Raw genomic sequence first — 17,526 nt, 5'->3', positions numbered from 1 at the left:
ACCACTATCTGAGACGAAGCTCTTGTTTGATTCATTTTGGCAGAGCAAGCTTTTAGTCGTGTATGGCACAGTGAAATATATTCTTCAATGCTATGTAATTTTGAGCTAACAAGAAGTCTGTTTAAGGCACGTGTCTTAGTGTGAATAGTAAAACAAAACCAAAACAAAACAAAACAACAACAAAAACAAAACAACACTTAGTCCAGCTCCAGTGTCTTTTAACATTTAGTTTCTGTCTTCAAGTAATGAGTTATTCTCCAGCCCCTGGTCTTTGGTGTCTGTGGGTACCATTCCATTCTCCATCTCAGCTTGCTGCTGTATACATTCTGTCAGCATAGCTGTGCTGGAGTTGTCTGAGTTACACATCTTTTCTGTCTCCTCCTCTTTCTTCTCTTCATCCAGAGAGTAATTCCGGAAAGTTTTGTAGATTTTCTGAACATCCTCCGGTAAGGTCTTTTTGAGATCTTTGTTTTTCCTCTTGGTGAGTTTGGAGGTGGACCCGAACTTATTGATGATGTTGTCTTCAGAAGCGCCTTGCCCATGTTTGTTGAGCTGTTCTGACCCTTTAAGGCGCAGGTTGTTGGGTCTGTTGTTGATGCTCTCCTGGGATGAGGCCTTGAAACGGCCTGTGTCCAGAGCTGCAAAGACAGAGCGCTTCTCCGGGGATAGCATGTCCAACGAGTGGGCCCTCTGGTCCAAGCCCAGCCTCCGACGCTCCATGCTTCGGATGGTGGCTGCCCGCTGCAGCTTGTCGTGGATCTCAACGCTGAGCCGCCTTCTTGTCTCCCGGAACTCGGCAGTAACATTAGCCTTCCACTCAGCTGCGTGGGCTTTGATCTCACCAACCTAGACAAGACAGAAAGGCAAGAACAAACTAAGAGAGTCTTCTCCTCTCAGGCTTCTCAGAGCCTTACAGTGTCCCGTGAGGAAGGCTGTCCCTGGGAGAGATCAGGGGGTAATGGCCTCCCAGGGAAAGAGACAAACTACTACTACATCTTCTCTGATGCTTTCTACAACCCAATTAGACACCCACATAAGGCTGGCTAGTGACTAGCTAATGGGGTACAGAAGTGCCTGAGGTTGAGAAATTATGGCTGAAGAGAGGCAGATAACATCTGGATGAGAGTTAGGATTCTGTTTCTGTGTGTGTGTCTCTCTCTGTGTGTCTATATTTCTCTGTCTCTCTTCTCTCACTGTAAAGCCCCATTTTTCCCACTTAACTGTCTCATGGAGCTTCTGTCATTGCATCATATTAAAGACCACAGTCAAGGATACAGAAATTGTGGTACATCTATACAATGAAATACTACTCAGCTATTAAAAACAAGGAAACCATTAAATTTACAGGCAAATGGATAGAACTAGAAAAGATCATCCTGAGTGAGGTAACTCAAAAATAGAAAGACAGGCATGGTATACACTCACTTAGAAGCGGACATTAGCCATATGACACAGGATCATCAGACCTAAAGAAACTAAACACTAAGGAGGACCCTCTTGAGGATGCTTAAATTTCAATCAGAATGGCAAACAGGATAGACACCAGAGGTGGTGGAAGAGAGGAAACTGGATGGGAGCTTACTATAGAGGGTCCTCTGAAAGAATTCACTCAACAGGCGATTGAAGCAGATGTTGAGACTCAGGGTCAAACTTTGGGTAGAGCACAGGAAGTCTTGATGGAAGAAGTGGGAAGAATAGAAGGACATAGAGGGGACAGGATCACCGCAAGGAGACCAACAAAGCTAAAAAATCTGAGCTCGGGGGATCCTGCATAGACTGATGTACCAACGAAGGACCGTGCAAGGAGAGGACCTAGACCCCCTGCTCGGAAGAGGCTGATTGGCATCTCAGTCTCCATGTGGATCTGTTGAGTGATGGGAGCAGGGGCTGCCTCTATCATGAGCTCAGTCAACTGCTCTTCGATCCCTCTCCCCTGGTGATGCAGCCTTGTCATGCCAGGGAGGAAGAGGATCCAGGCAGTCCTGATGAGACTTAACAAGCTATGGGCAGATGGCAATGGTAGAGAACGCCCCCTTTCAGTAGACTATGGGAAGGGGATACGGGGGGGGAAGGGGGAGGGAAGGAGGGTGGGCCTGGGAGGAATTGAGGGAGGGGGCTTCAATCTGGATATATGATGAATAAATTGGAAAAATAAAAATATAAAAAGATCACACCTAACTCATCGCTGGCTATAAATACAATGTTAAGTAACCCTTTGTTCTTTCTGCCTTTCTAATTCCTCTGTCTGAGTAAGAGGACCAATCTGACTCATGTTCCTGAATCTAAGCATTAAGGATAAGACTCAATGCTAGAGCACCTGCCTGGCATGTGCCAGGCCCCAGGGTTCAACCCTTGGGGTACTAAGAAAAAAAATTTCTGTGCCCAAGGAAATTCCCTAATTCCTGGGCAAACTGGGGTGGCAGTCACCCTCTATCGGAGCCATTCTACAACCATGTGCTAAGGGTAATGGCAGAGGAAGGACCGAAATGCCTGATAACCATATTTCCCTAGTTAAGATGGAGGAAAAGGGCATTTCCCACCAAAGCCCACTTAATACACTTCCTTAGAAGGTGAAGTTTTGCTGGAAATTCATCACCAAATCCCTCAGTTGCTTCCTTGACAGGGTACATAGAACCCATCTGCAGCCTGCTTCCTTATAGAGATGAATGACTCAAAGGTTAGCACTTAGCAAAGTTTGTGTTTTTGTTGTTCCTTCTTTTTTATTAAAGCCAATATTCATCAAGTCAGTCATCTGGGGAAATAAACCCGCAAATGGCATTGACAATGTTTTCACAAGCCAGGAACGTTGATATGTAAGCCAGGGAATTGGAGAAATGGGAGAACTCCTTCAGCACCTGTCTCTTATGTCTCTTTTTACCAAATGAATTGAGCAGATGCCCTTAAATGGAGTGTCTGTCTCTCTCTTGTCCTTCTTCAGTTTTCTTCATTTCTTTAACTGCTTTTCTCCCTACTTATTTTCCTCTATTTGCAGAAGAATTGCAATTTGAATGACCTATGTATCTTCCCTTCTGTCTTCCTTCTCTTGCCTTTGTGTGGAGTTTCAAACACACTTCTAGAAGAAATGAAAACTGCAGGTGTCTGGCAAGAGGAATAAAAATCTGAGGATCTGACAATGGGGGAACATGGGGATATATGCAGAAAGGACCCCTTGAGCCTATTTTCCCATTATTGGCCACTGTTTAATGACTTTTATCTAGCAGTGTCCAACATGCCATCCCCATGCTGACCCTGAGACCTGGAGGACAAAACAACTTCCCCAGCCTACCTCATGGGAGGTCCATGGAGCCCCCCATGCATTTGCCAACAAAGGTGACTTCATTCTTTCTGAAGCCACCATCTACCCTCACTTGTCATTTCTATTTTTTCTTTGCATTTTAAACCATTTATTTACTAAAGGATCTATAAGTAATTATGATCCACTCAACTTAGCTTCTGAATAAATGGGGAAAGAAGCCATGCAGTTCTTGCATGGAGTCAGAAACCGGCATTTCTCAATGAGGGATGCCAAGGACATTCTTGGGATTGGGAAGGGTCCTACCTCTTCTTTTGTCTTTTTGGATAAAACCCGCAGCCAGTCTCCGATCATACTGAGGACAGCTGCAAAGTAGGCAAGACCAACAAGGATCCAAAACCACACCAGCGGCTTGTACCACTCGCGGTAATTGATGCCAGCGTTTCCCCCTGAAAGCAACCAAATGACACGTTAATATGGTCATTAGTTGTTCAAAGAGCACATTGCAGCCCATGAAGGGAAATGTCATTTACATGTCCAGTTCTAGGTCATTAGGTTTGCAGGAAACAAGACACAACAGAAGTGGGAGTCTTGCTTGTAGCTTAATTTCTTTGATTCCTAGCCACTAAAAATAACCCTCAATTCTGTAACAGAAAAAAAAAATGCTACTTGGCTACCTTGAGTCATCTATTCTTACTGACAAAATTTTTTTTTACTTCACATAAAAAGGATTTCAGATGCTGGCCCACCTGTCATTTTGTTTTTCTGAGACTTCTCCGACTTTACCTTATTAACACAGATTCAGTACTGTGAGGGTTCAGCATGGTAGGGCACGATTATAATCCCATCCCTCAAGAGGTAAAGACAGGAGGATCCACTGTGAGTTCAAGGCCAGCCTGAGCTGTACAGTGAGTTCTAGGTGAGCCAGGGCTACCTAGTGAGAACTTGACTCTGAAAAGGAGAGGGGAAGGTGGGCAAGGGAAAGAAGAAGACAAAGTTGGAGAAGTGGGAGGGGGAAGATGGGGAGAACAAGAAAGAGGGAGAAGCCAGGAGAAAAAAAGGAGGGAAGAAGGGTGGAGTGGCAACAAAGAAGGGAAAGAAGGGGAGGGGAGAGGAAGGGTTGGAAGAGGAGAAGGAAGAAAGAGAGGAGAGAAAGAATGTATGTATACATATATATTCGTATGTATGTATATAAATACATGTATTGCTAAACTATGCCAAATGGTTTCAAACACTCGGAGTTATTTCCTTCTAAAGTTCACATTTACCAAGAGCTGAGTGGGTATGCAGAAGTAAAATTAGGTATAATGGCATTGCTGAGACTTTGATCCATAAAATAGTGATCTGATACTAAGTGAGGGATGGTGTTACATAATGCTCATCCAGGGGGTCAACTAGGCCAGGCAATTAGAATCACCATATCCTAGAGCTAAACCGTTCCGGTGAGGACAACTAGTTCAAGCCCATCATCTTGTAAATAAGGACTATAGTCAAAATCTATATTGCTCAGCTGCCTACTGATATTGACTCGCTGTCCCATCGATAGAAGTGGTTATTTATTCCAAATAATTGGCCTGTTTACTCCAGCCTCCATACTAGTACTGCTGAGGGCACCACTCACTCGCCCAGAGAGCAGGCAGGGTCCCTCTGAGACAACTCTATGGGTGATGTGCTAGCAATCAGGACACTGGGTGATGAAAGATTTCTAGCCTTTCCCACTGGGTCGTGGTTGTCACGGTATCTGGCACCACTGAAGCTGGGCTGGGCTCTGTGGTGTCAAAAATAGCTTGGAAGGCTTGACAGGCACTCACCGGACCTATGGCTCTGAATAAATTCACACCCAACCCTGCAATACAACCCATGAACTCTACTGCAAAAGGAATGGGGCTGGAGATGTGGCTCGCGCATTGAGAGCGCTTAGCACTCTTGCAGAGGACCAGGGGGCTGGCAACCATCTGTAACCCACAATGCAGGGGATCCGACGGCTTTTCTGACTTCCAAGAGCATCGGGCATACATATGTGCCACAAGGGCAAAGAAAACATTCACACACATAAAGAGATAAAAAAAAAAAAATTAAAAACAGCCATTTCCGGGTGGCGGGCCCCTCCTTGCTTTGGCACAGCTGCCTTCATTTTCTCCCCTGTAGCCAATATTCTTCAGAGTTGGTGCTATTTTCTTTGAGAGCTAGGCCCGTACCCTTAAGCATTCTTTTCTCCTTTGGGCTAAGTAAATATTTACTTGAGCAAGTCACTAACAAGACTTGTCACTGGGGTGCGCTAGCCAACAACACAAAGCCTCTCCCTTTGTCTAGCCTTTCCTCAGCCACAGCCAGAACTTCGGGCTCTGCGTGCGCTCCCAGTCAGAGCTGTGAAATACTGCAGTATCTTTAGGCTGGCCCAGAGCGGGACAGATGTAAAACTAAAGCAGCAATCGCTCCTGAGTGGCTCGCTCCCATCCCCAGTTGTATTTCTAGTACAGCTGATAACCCGTTCAGATCACAGTGACGATCGGCTCTTGGTCATCCACGTTGTTAGAATGGTCCCGCAACCCTCCCTATAGAGTATTGAACCTCCGTATCCACAAGTGGTCTAGGTAGATTCAACCAGGGGTGGACCAAAATATTAAAAAAAAAAAATACTATGTCAGCTAGACATATGCATGACTTTTTATTCTCGTTACTCCCTAAGTAATAGTGTGGTGACTACTTGCAAAGCGTTGACATTGCAGTAAGTGTTACACGTCGTCTACAGGCAGGTGGTTTTAACACGCACAGGAGGGTGTACATAAGTTCTATGTAAAAGTAACATGTTTTTTTGTGAGGGACTCTGAGCATCTGTTGATTTTAGTATCTACAGGGGTCCCAGGGCCAGTTCTTTAGAGGTACCAGGAGAGCTCTATTTACAAATATACTGACAAACTCCCACTGAGTGTATTTTCCAGGGAGACACTTGACAGGTCGTCCATGTGAGCTCTGAAAACCAGACGTTAGAATAGACTGGTTGAGGGGCTAGAGAAACAGCTCACCAGTTAAGAACACTCGCTGCACAATCATAAGGACCAGAGTCAGGATCCCAGCAGCCACCTAACAAGCTGAACATCCCGCTCATGCCTGTTATGCCAGCTCCAAGCCAGGGCAGAGAGCGAAAACTCACAGGGGTTTCCTGGCTTCTGGTCTAAGCAAGAAAACATGAGCCTCGTGTTTAGGGGAAGACCCTGCCTTCCAAATGGGCACTCAACATCTGCACGCGCGAGTACACACACACAATCATGCATATGCTCACAGACACACAGTGCATATAAGAACCTCGTCCGTTTCAGTCAGCATCGTGCCTGCTAAGAGACACTAGTCCATGGAGGAAGCACAGCTCTGTAACCACTAGTAAGGAAGATCCACCCAGATCTGAAGACAGTGTAGGTCACCTTCTCTGGAGTAATGAAAGACAGAGGGCCAGGGTGTACCAACAGCTCAGTCCACAGCGGTTAGTTCTATTAACTAAAAGGCAGAACCGGGCTCTGAGCTTCTCCCTCAGCTCACCGGGCCACCCCCATCCTCGGGAGCACTTTCGGACTGGAGGGTCCATCACAAGTGCTCAACTGCCCGCAGCCCTCAGGCCAGTGATGCCAGCACAGTCGCTGACAAGACACTACCCCTTGCAAACTACTCAAGGAGGCGTTTAAGGTTGGTGTGAAGCGGCTCTCGGTTTGCTCCCTCGGGTATTTATTTTAGACCAGAGTCTCACCTGACTTTCCCTAGGGAGCACCGTCTATGGTGACCGCTAAGGGATGACCTAAATAGGCTGAAGGCTGCTCCTCCTGGCTCCGTTTCTTTCCCAAGCTTGAGGACTCCATCCAGATGGACCAGTGTTTGAGGACTGGTGCAGTCTCGCACCTGGGCAGCAGAGATACTGACTCTCACTTCAGCATTAGCAGCTTGACCCGCGGTCACTGCCGACCGGTTAGCAATGTTAATGGCTCTTGAGTCTGACATTTGCCTTTGGCTAATTGATGGTCGTTATCAAATGACTCAAGAAGCCTTAATGCAGTTGAGAAGTCCAAGGTTCCGTGAGAAATTCGCTTCACCCCCACATAACGCATGCAGTGATACTGACAGCACCATGTCAGCAAACAGAGAGCCGTTTTGTTTGCCTCCTCTACAACAGCAGTTGCAATGACTTTGACTCTTTTTAAGGTTCAGGACCCAAGGCCTTAGGATTGCTGGCCAAGCACATTAGAACTGAGCTAAATTGCCAACCCCTGGCATCATGATTTTGGAAAGGACATCCAGCAGATTGTTTTCCCCACCGAGGCCCAAGTGCCTGGGGATCCCCAGGTTGCTTACCTGCCACGAAATCACCAAAGCCCACTGTGGTCAGAGTGACCACCACAAAGTAAATGGACTCCAAGGCTGTCCACCCCTCGATGTATTTAAAAATGACAGCAGGGATCGTCACAAACACGATGCAGCCAGCCAAGATGAACAGAATAGTTGAGATGACCCGAATCTTGGTCTGACTCACTTGCTTTTTCTGGGAAGAGCAAAGGAATAAGAGGGATAGGCAAGTCAGAGGCAATATCCTGGATTTGGAAGACAGGTTCCCAGAACTTTTTTTTCCAGTCACAAGCAGATATGTAGAAATCTGATCCACCTGTGGTCTCCCTGCTGGGGCATGCCTACACAGAAGTTTCCAGGCAGTCAAGCAAGACCTCAGACTTGAAGTCATGGCCTAACTTGTACTTTAAATATGACCCATGCGGTTCCATCACTACAGCCCCATTCTGGTCTGAGTCACCAGTGTCATTGTGGTTATTTTCCAAGAAGAAGTAGCTGACATTTTTTCAGTGCTACTGATCTATTAAGGAATTTGACATCTGGGGCTATTCACACATTGGCCGTGTAAAAAATGGTAGGTTAGGGGAGGGAGAAATAGAATTGGTTTGTGAGAGGTAATGGGGTCATTGCCCACATTCCCAACAAAAGGGATTTTTTTAAAAAAAAAATGGAATCATAACACACACACACACACACACACACACACACACAATCTACCATCCCTCATTTGTGGCAGGCTCCAGCCAAGCTTTAGCATGTCTCTTTACCCACATGTGTGGAAGAATGCACATTTCCCCAAATACATGCTGAGCTGAGTTAGTGCTGTGGTCATCGCATGCCTTGACTGCCTCACCGTATAGCAGACGAGTCAGAATGACAAGGTTTCTTTCTAAGAGGTCAATAGGAGATTCTCTCAACACCTACTTCACAGGACATAGCAGTTAGGTAGGAAAGTAAATGCATGAAGACAGGAAGTTACACCCACCCAAGTGAACCCCACCAGCATTGTTCGAGGTGGATGTACTGCGTCCTTGGTTGTGTCCTCTGGGGACCGTACTCCAACCTGTTATTGCCTCTCAGGGGTTGATCTAAATCTTCTCCAGACTCCGAGAACTGGTGCTAGAGAAGGTGACTCTGGCATTGTGGGACTTCAGTACCATTTAATGGCATAAATATATGAAATGGGTACTTAACACCAGATCTTACATTGCCTAGGTTGGTTTTGACAAAAGTAGACAGCTCCTGAGGACAATGTGGGAAATCCACTTCCTGTTTGTTGATCCTGGTATTTCTGAAGGCAAAGAATCTCAGAGCACAGAGGGGCCAATTGCATTTGTAGTTCTCATTTTACTGATATAAAACAGGCACCAAGAGGGGCTAAGGGACTTCCACAAAATGATGCTGGTAATGAGGGTCAGAGCCAAGATCAGAATTCTGATGTAATTAACTCTCAGCCTTGCGCTTAATGATGGAAACAGCTCTGCAGCTTATTCAACAACTGATCTGCTCAAAGAACATTGCCGAATAAATCTGACCCTCTCTGTTTAACACGAGACACTGCATGCAATCATTCTGAAGAACAGGCCATCTTGTTATTTGTTACGGGAAGACTGGAGATGAAAAGTAGTCTGTGTAAACTGGGAAAAGCTGAAGAGATTCAAAGCAAAGTTCATGCCCTCTGACTATTCAGAGGGCAGTATGCACATAGGTGAGACTGGGATAAACAATTTAATCTGTATGCCTGTCTCCTATCCTCAGGAAGGCCTTCTGAAAAAAAAATCTATCAATATTATTGCTACAGCATTTAAGTATCAATATTTTTCCTAGAAGTGTCACAGTAGAGGATGGTTACCTGAGAACCACAGGGGATACTCTGCCCATTTTATTAATTCCTGTGTTGGATGGGGAAGCATTGAGGAGGGACAACTCGGCCGCTATGACAATCCAGGAACTTGGCTAGTCTGGCTTAGTTTGTAGACGGGCACAAGAGGAGATTCTATGGCAGATTGTTCGTCTGGTTGCTAGCAAGGGCACTTTCCTACTACCATCCCCCCTTTCTACAAATCACCCTCCTCAAACGCATGATGATATGAAAGTGAATTAAATGACTGTGTGGTGCCTGCTGAGTTCTAAATTCGGATGTGAACTCAGCCCTCATCTAAGTGAGGGTGTGGATGGCAAGTAAGGGTTGCGAGTCTGTGGGAAGCGGAGACCTGCGATGGGCAGGGGTGGGTTTGCCCGATGAAGGAGAGGGCAGGCGCCAGGGCTTCTGCCCTGAAGACATCATCTATCAGAGTGTTCGCTAGCAAATAGGTCTATGAAACAAGGCATGTATCCATGGTTGATTATAAAAATAAGAAGTATAAGTAAGCCCCAAGTTAAAACAATAGCTGCTATTCTGCACATTTGTGCTTTTGCTGTCCAACAACAAACAGACGATCGCCTTCCCTGAATATCAGCTTTACCACATAAGGAGCCTCAGCCCATGTCAGGTGTTGAGCATCAGGCATTAACTCTGCAAGCACACACTACTACTATAGAAGGGCTTTTAGGGACATGGTCTAGGGACAAACTCTCTGAGACACATTCTGTCCCTAGTGTTAAACAGCTAAATGACCTCAAACTTCTCAACTTAAATGATACGGAAGAAAGAAAGCCCACCTCGTGGGAGTGGTTAGAAGATGAAAAATGTATAAAGTTGTTGGCAGGGTCTACCGAGTGCTCGGTGGTTACTTACTGGCTCCTTTGGTGTAAAGGCTTATGTCTTTTTACCATAAGCAGAGCCAGACTTAACTCTTTGCTGATGAAAAGTATCCTATCCTAGCTTAAGAGGATTTCCACTAGACTTCAGGAGGTCACCCGCTCTTTGTCCTTTCTGGACCCAATACAATCACCACATTTTTAATTTGGGAAAAATCCTCCTCTTCCTTTGATTCTTCCGGACCAACCCTAACTGAGACTCACAGGCCCTCTTACTGTATAATGGCAGGGGTTTTGGTTGGTTGGGTTGGGTTGGGTCGGGTTTTTGTTTTTTGTTTTGTTTTGTTTTGTTTTGTTTTTGCCTTTCCATTCATTTCCTCCTGTTTCTCATCAACTTTCTGAAACTGCTAAGAGTTTCTAATAGCATCTGGGATGTGAGGAATGAGCATCATAGGGAACTGAAAGGCCCAAGTCTCATCCTGTCTCAAGCCTCAAACACCCTGTCTCATGACATTTACAGAATGGAACTGTCTTTCCCTGGTGCTGATCTAGGCAAAATCACATCACCAACGGCTGTCTAGGTGGATGTGATGTTTGGGCAGAAGCGACAAGGCTATTGTGTGTTTCTGACCCAGTCTTATTTTCAGCTCCTTTAAAACAGATACTGTTAAAAAACACTAGGAAACACTGTCAGAAAAAAAACCAGCTCTTGTGTCCAGCTGAGGTTGATTGCAGGAACTCTTTTTTTTAATTTTTATTTATTATTTATTACAGTTTATTCACTTTGTAGCCCAGCTCTAGCCCCCTCCATTGTCTCCTCCCAGTCCCACCCTCCCTCCCTCTTCTGCCCCTATGCCCCTCCCTTAGTCCACTGATAGCGAGATCTTCCTCCTTTTCTATCTGATCCTAGCCTATCAGGTCTCATCAGGAGTGGCTGCATTGTCTTTCTCTGTGGCCTGGCAAGGCTGCTCCCCCATCGGGAGGAGGTGATCAAAGAGCCAGCCACTGAGTCCATGTCAGAGACAATCCCTGATCCCCTTACTCACTTGGACACTAAGCTGCTACATCTGAGCAAAGGGTCTAGGCCGTCTCCATGCATTGTCCTTGGTTGGAGTATCCATCTCTGCAGGACCCACTGGGATCAGATTTTTTTGGTTCTGTTGTTCTCCTTGTGGAGCTCCTGCCCTCTTCAGGTCTTTCTATCTCCCCCTTCTTTCATAAGATTCCCTGCACTCTGCCCAAATTTAGCTATGAGTCTCAGCAGCTGCCTCCTGGGTAGAGTCTTTCAGAGGCCCTCAGTGGTATGGTTCCTGTCCTCTTCCCTGTCTTCTCCCACTTCCGATGTCTATCCTGTTTGTCCTTCTGAATGAGGACTAACCATCTTCCCTAGGGTCCTCCTTGTTGTTTAGGATTATAGATTTTACTATGTTTATCCAATATTATATGTCTAATATCCACTTATAAGTGAGCATATACCATGTGTGTCTTTCTGCTTCTGGGATACCTCACTCAGGATGATCTTTTCTAGTTCCCATCATTTGCCTTTAAATTGCATGATTTCCTTGTTCTTAATTGCGGAGCAGTATTCCATTGTGTAAATGTAACACAATTTCTGGATCCATCCCTCCACTGAGGGACACATCTCCCTGTCTGGGCAGTTCTGCTAAGGGAGATGTAAGCCTCATACGCAGGAGGAAGGAACTGGCTCAGAGAGGGTGTGTGCATGCAGCTCTGTTTACCTATTTCAGACATGAGAACAGGCCACATGTCCAGTTACTGTGAACACAATCCCCTGCTTGCTTTTGTTTATGCAAACAATATTATTTTAGAAAGCTTGCAGATATTTTTGTTCATTCCTTGGTTATTTTTTTTTTTGTTCAATTTTTTCACTCCTTCCTAATAATGAGTTTTTCTCCAATTTCTATGTGATTTCTTAGGATTCTGACATGCACTATCCAGATTATTTTGTTTGCCTTAGGAATGTTTTTAGTGTGTGTTTTCATCCAGGACATTGGAGATTTTATTAAAACATATTACAATAAAGATAACTAGGAACATGGGGCTAGATCTTCAGTGGTGTAGTTGAGTTCTATTGAGATGTAAACATGTCGCTATGGTACTACAATTGAACTGAGAATAATTTATCCCAGTGGAAAGATAATGGGCACTATCCTGCTAAATTGGGTTAAATTTTATTTTCTATTTTTTTTCGCCAAGAACTCTTCTAAAAGGTCTTCTTACAACTAATAGTTTCAACATTGTAACAAATAGCCACAAAGCATCAACAACTCTAGAAAGTTAAGGCTTTTGAACACCATAATCTCCATGGCAGAGACACTCCAGACACTTGTTAGTGAGAGCATGTAGAGAAATCTTCATGGAGACCACATATATACAAATGGACTCTTTGTTTATCAATATATCTTTATATGTATTTATAGAGATACAGATATCCAATATACAGATATAGATATATGATGAGTTACAACCAGCCTGATATATGTCATTGGCTGATCAATTTAATACACTGAGGTTTTGCCAGGCAAAGCTTCTTTTTTTTTTTTTTTTGGACATGAAATGACACTGTTTTTATCCCTGGTGACTAATGAAAACTCACCTGTGATAAAGAAAATTTTACATTCACAAGTAATAATATTCTTAACTTATTCTATACCAGGAATACCATTTTAATACATTTACTGAATCAAAAGTCATGGAACATATACCCCCCGTGGGCTTTTCAATAAACTGTAGAGGGTCTGTTGTCTCCCAGCGTTAACATGCATTACTGTGACGTTACCATGCATCAGTCAACTGATCTACTCAGTAGAGAAACAAGAAAGGTATCCAAATGTTGGGACCCAAATGGAAATAACAAAATAAGCCCTCCTCAAAGACTTCCAGGCTTTCTACTGAATGTCATAGATATGAGATTGGTGAGACTAGGTCTTGTTTGGCTTTGTTTTCATTAGAAATAAAGGTATGTTGGGTCCCAAACTCTTATTTAGATTTTCAACAGATGGGCACTACGGGACTGGCTTTGTCCAACATGTTAACTCCAAATCTGGCCATGTGCACTTACTTCCCTGAGTTTCGCATGGTCTCTGCTAAACAATACACAGTTGTGATGCGCTCGTATGATCGCTTATGTATCTTAATCCCTCTGGATGGTTGCTAGAAGTACCATTAAGAAAGCAGCTAGGTCATTTCCTAACTAAGCGGCTTACCTTTTAAAAGCAAGTTAATCAGAATATCCATATCAAATTCTTTAAATTTCTATGGGAACTATTCTTCCCATTTTCACTGATGCTCCTCCCCCCTTTTGTCATATTTCAGGGGTTTTTAAAAATCTAAGTCAGCTCTCCTAATTCGTTTTTTTTTTCTTTTCCTCACTCCCAACTACACAATAAAGGGCTTGTTTTCTCAATACATTTGTTGTGTGACATTTCTTAGGGAGACAAACATGTATTCACCCCCAGAGAAGGCACCAACAACAGACCGAAGAAACGGTTCCTTACACGTCTGGCTTAGTAAACTGGTGATAAATATAGGTGAGGAACTGCTTTTAGGACCTTGGGTGACCCAAAAGCAGCTGCATCACCAAAAAGCCTATCCCAGTATGCTGACCAGTTACAAAACCTGCCTCACCAGAACAACTTGCAGGATGCTCTTCCAATTGCAAATGTTCCTATATTACCTCATGGAGAAACTTTGAGAATCTTCTAAGTTTCAGGATCTTCCTGTGCCTTCTAGGTTCCTCAGCATCCTGATAGATTTGAATTACTTGGGAAGTCTTAGGAACTTCCTTCCTCCTTCCAGCAGCGAATGTTTCAATTCAGAGGAAATAGCTACATGTGTTCTTTTAGAAAACTTTCCTTATCCTCTTCAGGTAAGTTTTTCAGCATTGGATTTTTCCTGCTTGGTTTTTGTGGGATGTTTTGTTTTTTTGTTTTTGTAATTCTAACATGGAATTGTCAAGGTTTTTGTAGCCAATCCTACATTTTTTTTTCATTATTTTTACACAGTCTATATTAGATCCACATTGGGCATCAGAGTTATAATCATCCTCTTTTGAAGGACATAGGACCGGGACCACCAGTACAGAACTTATTGGAAAGCTTATTCCATTTACCTATTAGATGTGTGTTTGCTTCTTTATAAATTAAAATTTGGCTATCTTCCATCTGTACTTCATTACAACAAGTTAAAGTAGTATGAAACATCCTTGCTTTTTCTATCAAGTCATATGATATGCTATCAGTTTGGCAGCCATAATGTTTTCACTACAAACATTTTGGAGAGCAGGGTCACCACTGGCATCCATGACATTTGAATCTGCACCATGTTCTAGCAGAATAGATAGATATTCTCCTTGCTGATACATATCCTTACCCTGAGTAGTGTTATCATAAGCGTCACATCAATGCCACGCACTTCATTACTGTGGAAGATGCCTGTTCTAGGTGTCTATCAAGCATAATGCAGAAGAGTCCTTTCTTCATCCTGACCATTTCACTTGAGTTGCAACCACCATACTTGACTTGAAGGACTACCAACTGGAGGCTTGGCCTTCTAAAACATTGCTTCTTTGTGCTCTGATATAAAATGCAGACCCTTCAGAGGTCCACTTATCAGCTTCCTTTTTCTTTACTTCCTTCATATACAAGAAAGGAGTCTGATCGTGGTCTTTTTTTCTCAAGGGGAAAGTGTGGTCCTTTCTTGTAGAATTGATCGGTCCAGAGCAGCAGCACAGTAGGGACTTTCTTCGAAGTCCCACCCACTGCGTTTGTGCTTCTACCTTTTTTTTCCTTCATTGACCTTGGATGTGCCCTGATAGCAGCAGATCACCACACCACTTTTGATGGATGAAGCTAAAAACTCTCAGGCAGCTTTCTCCTCTGAGCAAGATGCCCAGGGCCTTCCCATGCACACCCAGTGATGCCCCTTGCTGATTGTGGCACCTGAAACTCCAGGCCACCTGATGGGGTCCCAGTGACCTAGGTTGGAGTTTCAGTAGAGGGGACAAGGAGACGGGCAAAGGCTAGTTGAGAAAAGAGGAGCGGGAGTGATGATAGGGCACACTCGGGCAGGGACAGTGCAGCTGGGCCTCCAGATAAACTTTATTTAAGTAGAGTTTCAAAAGTTAGTGGCTGCTAACCTTTGGAAATAAATGCTTATTGGAACAGATGGTCTGTATTGGAAATTCAATCTTTTAAAAACCTTATGAGTACTTTTATATACTGTGGGCTGTTCTAGTTGTGAAAGACATGGCAGAAATGAAGGGGAGAGGAAGAAGGAAGGAGAAAGGAGGGGATGGGAGAGGAGCAAAGCATGATGAGAGAGGGAGAGAGCTAAAAGAAAAGAGAATGGAAGGGGGAGAGAGAGAGAGAAAGGTAAAGAGGACAAAATAGAGGAAGGGAGGGAGGGAAGGAGGAAAGGATAAAAGGAATAAGGGGGAAAGAAAGACTTAAAAGGAGGGAGAGGTGGGAGGAAGACAAGCAGGAATGGGGAGGGGAAGGGAAAAGGGAGGGAAAAGACAAGGTAAAGGGAGGAAGATTAGAAAGCTAACTAGTTCTTTCTTCAGACACACAGAGTCTACTGGTCCCAGGGTGGGAGAATTTGAGTGCGGCTGAAACCTTTAAGGGTGCTATAACTATCCATGGTATCTTGCCTTAGTAGTCATTGAGGGTAAAATTTCAGTGCCTAAGGCCACACTTGAGAAAAGAGAGAAAGAGGGAGTGAATGGAGTGTGCTTTTCATATCCTCTGGTGTGTGTCAATTGCAATGGTTGTTCTTTGCATCTGTGTTAGTCAAATATGTAGATGCTTTGACCCAGAGGCCAGACTCTGTAAGCAGCGCCAATACAGGGAACTTGCCCAGACCCCACTTCAGAGGAAGAAAGGTCATCTTCTCTAGTTGAGGTGTGTGAGAACAGGGGAAACCTATTGAGGAACCATATCTACAGAATTACCCACCAATCTGAACAGACCTTTACCTATCCAATATTAACCTCTCCACATTCTAAATTTATTCTATACATGTTTCTGCAGCATGATGCCCCTCCCTGGACAGCACACTAACACTGCAGCAACAATGACACAGACGATGAAGTTCAAGACCAAGGGTCATTTTTGCTCAGCACTGTGCTTGTAGCTAGAAGAATATATACTCATTTCCCACAGTGATACAAGGTGCTCCAGGCCACCACAGCGCATGTGGCTACCATCCTCTCACTCTGGCCTGGAAACTGTAACTCACACTCTTATTTTCAGTTCGGGAACATGATTGCCCCAAGAAGATATCCCAACTCAGGGTTTACGTTAGGAAGTCCATCTGTTCACAGATAAACCATATTCAACAATATTGAGAGAATACATTAAACTTAAATGTTTTAAAAGTTTTATGTATGCATATATTTAAAGTATATGAATATTTTGTCTACGCTTATTATTTCATATTTGGAGTGACAAAGAGGGGCCATGATTTATTGGGTTCTTTTTTTTTTAATTTTATTTTTTTCTTATCAGTTACATTTTATTAACTCTGTATCCCAGCCGTGTCCCGATCCCTCATTCCCTCCCAGTCCCTCCCTCCCTCCCTCCTCTCCACCGTGCCCCTTGCCAAGTCCACTGATAGGGGGGACCTCCTCCCCATTCATCTGATCCTGTTTTATCAGGTATCTTCAGGACTGGCTGCAAAGCTCTCCTCTGTGGCCTAACAGGACTGCTCCTCCCTTGGGCGGTGGGGAGGCCAAAGAGCCAGTCATTGAGTTCCTGTTAGAAATAGTCCTTGTTCCCCTCACTATGGGAAATATTGGGTTCTTTTAAAGACCCAAATCACCCCAACTATTTTATACCACTACTCTCTGGGACCACAGGACTTTTTTGTTTTTGTTTTTGAAACACAGTTATATCCAGCCCCTGACTCAGGGTTACATTGCAAACTACAGCAGATTGGTTAACTCTGGTGCTTTCTTGGTTTAACCGTACAAAGTTTTATTTAAGAGTTTAGGCTTGAGAGACGGCACAGTGGATAAAGTGCACTGGCTGCTCTTCCAGGGAACTCAGGTTCAATTTGCAGCATCCATATGGCAGGTCACTACTATCTCTGCAACTCCAGTTTCAGGGAACCTAAGCCTTCCTGGGCACCAGGCACACACATGGCACACAGACATACATGCAGGCAAAACACCGCTCCACATAAAATTTAAAAAGAGAGCTTGGATTACTCCACTATGAAGG

At 44.2% G+C, this 17,526-nt stretch overlaps 1 protein-coding gene across 1 annotated transcript in view; it reads right to left on the bottom strand.

Moving 5' to 3' along the window:
- Window positions 1-225: 225 nt before the first annotated feature.
- Kcnk10 (potassium two pore domain channel subfamily K member 10) overlaps window positions 226-17,526 on the bottom strand; it is a 144,443-nt gene continuing 127,142 nt past the window's right edge. The window contains exons 5-7 of the mRNA XM_055593139.1: window positions 7,595-7,781; window positions 3,560-3,702; window positions 226-846 (exon numbers count right to left, since the gene is read on the bottom strand). Coding sequence (XP_055449114.1) covers window positions 226-846; window positions 3,560-3,702; window positions 7,595-7,781 — 951 coding nt within the window. The remainder of the gene's footprint in view (window positions 847-3,559; window positions 3,703-7,594; window positions 7,782-17,526) is intronic.

Source organism: Psammomys obesus, unplaced genomic scaffold (assembly GCF_907164565.1).
Source record: "Psammomys obesus unplaced genomic scaffold, mPsaObe1.curated_primary_1811, whole genome shotgun sequence".
Taxonomy (NCBI): Eukaryota; Metazoa; Chordata; class Mammalia; order Rodentia; family Muridae; genus Psammomys; species Psammomys obesus.
Note: the sequence above shows the minus strand (reverse complement) of the source record. Positions and strands in the feature narration are given on the sequence as shown.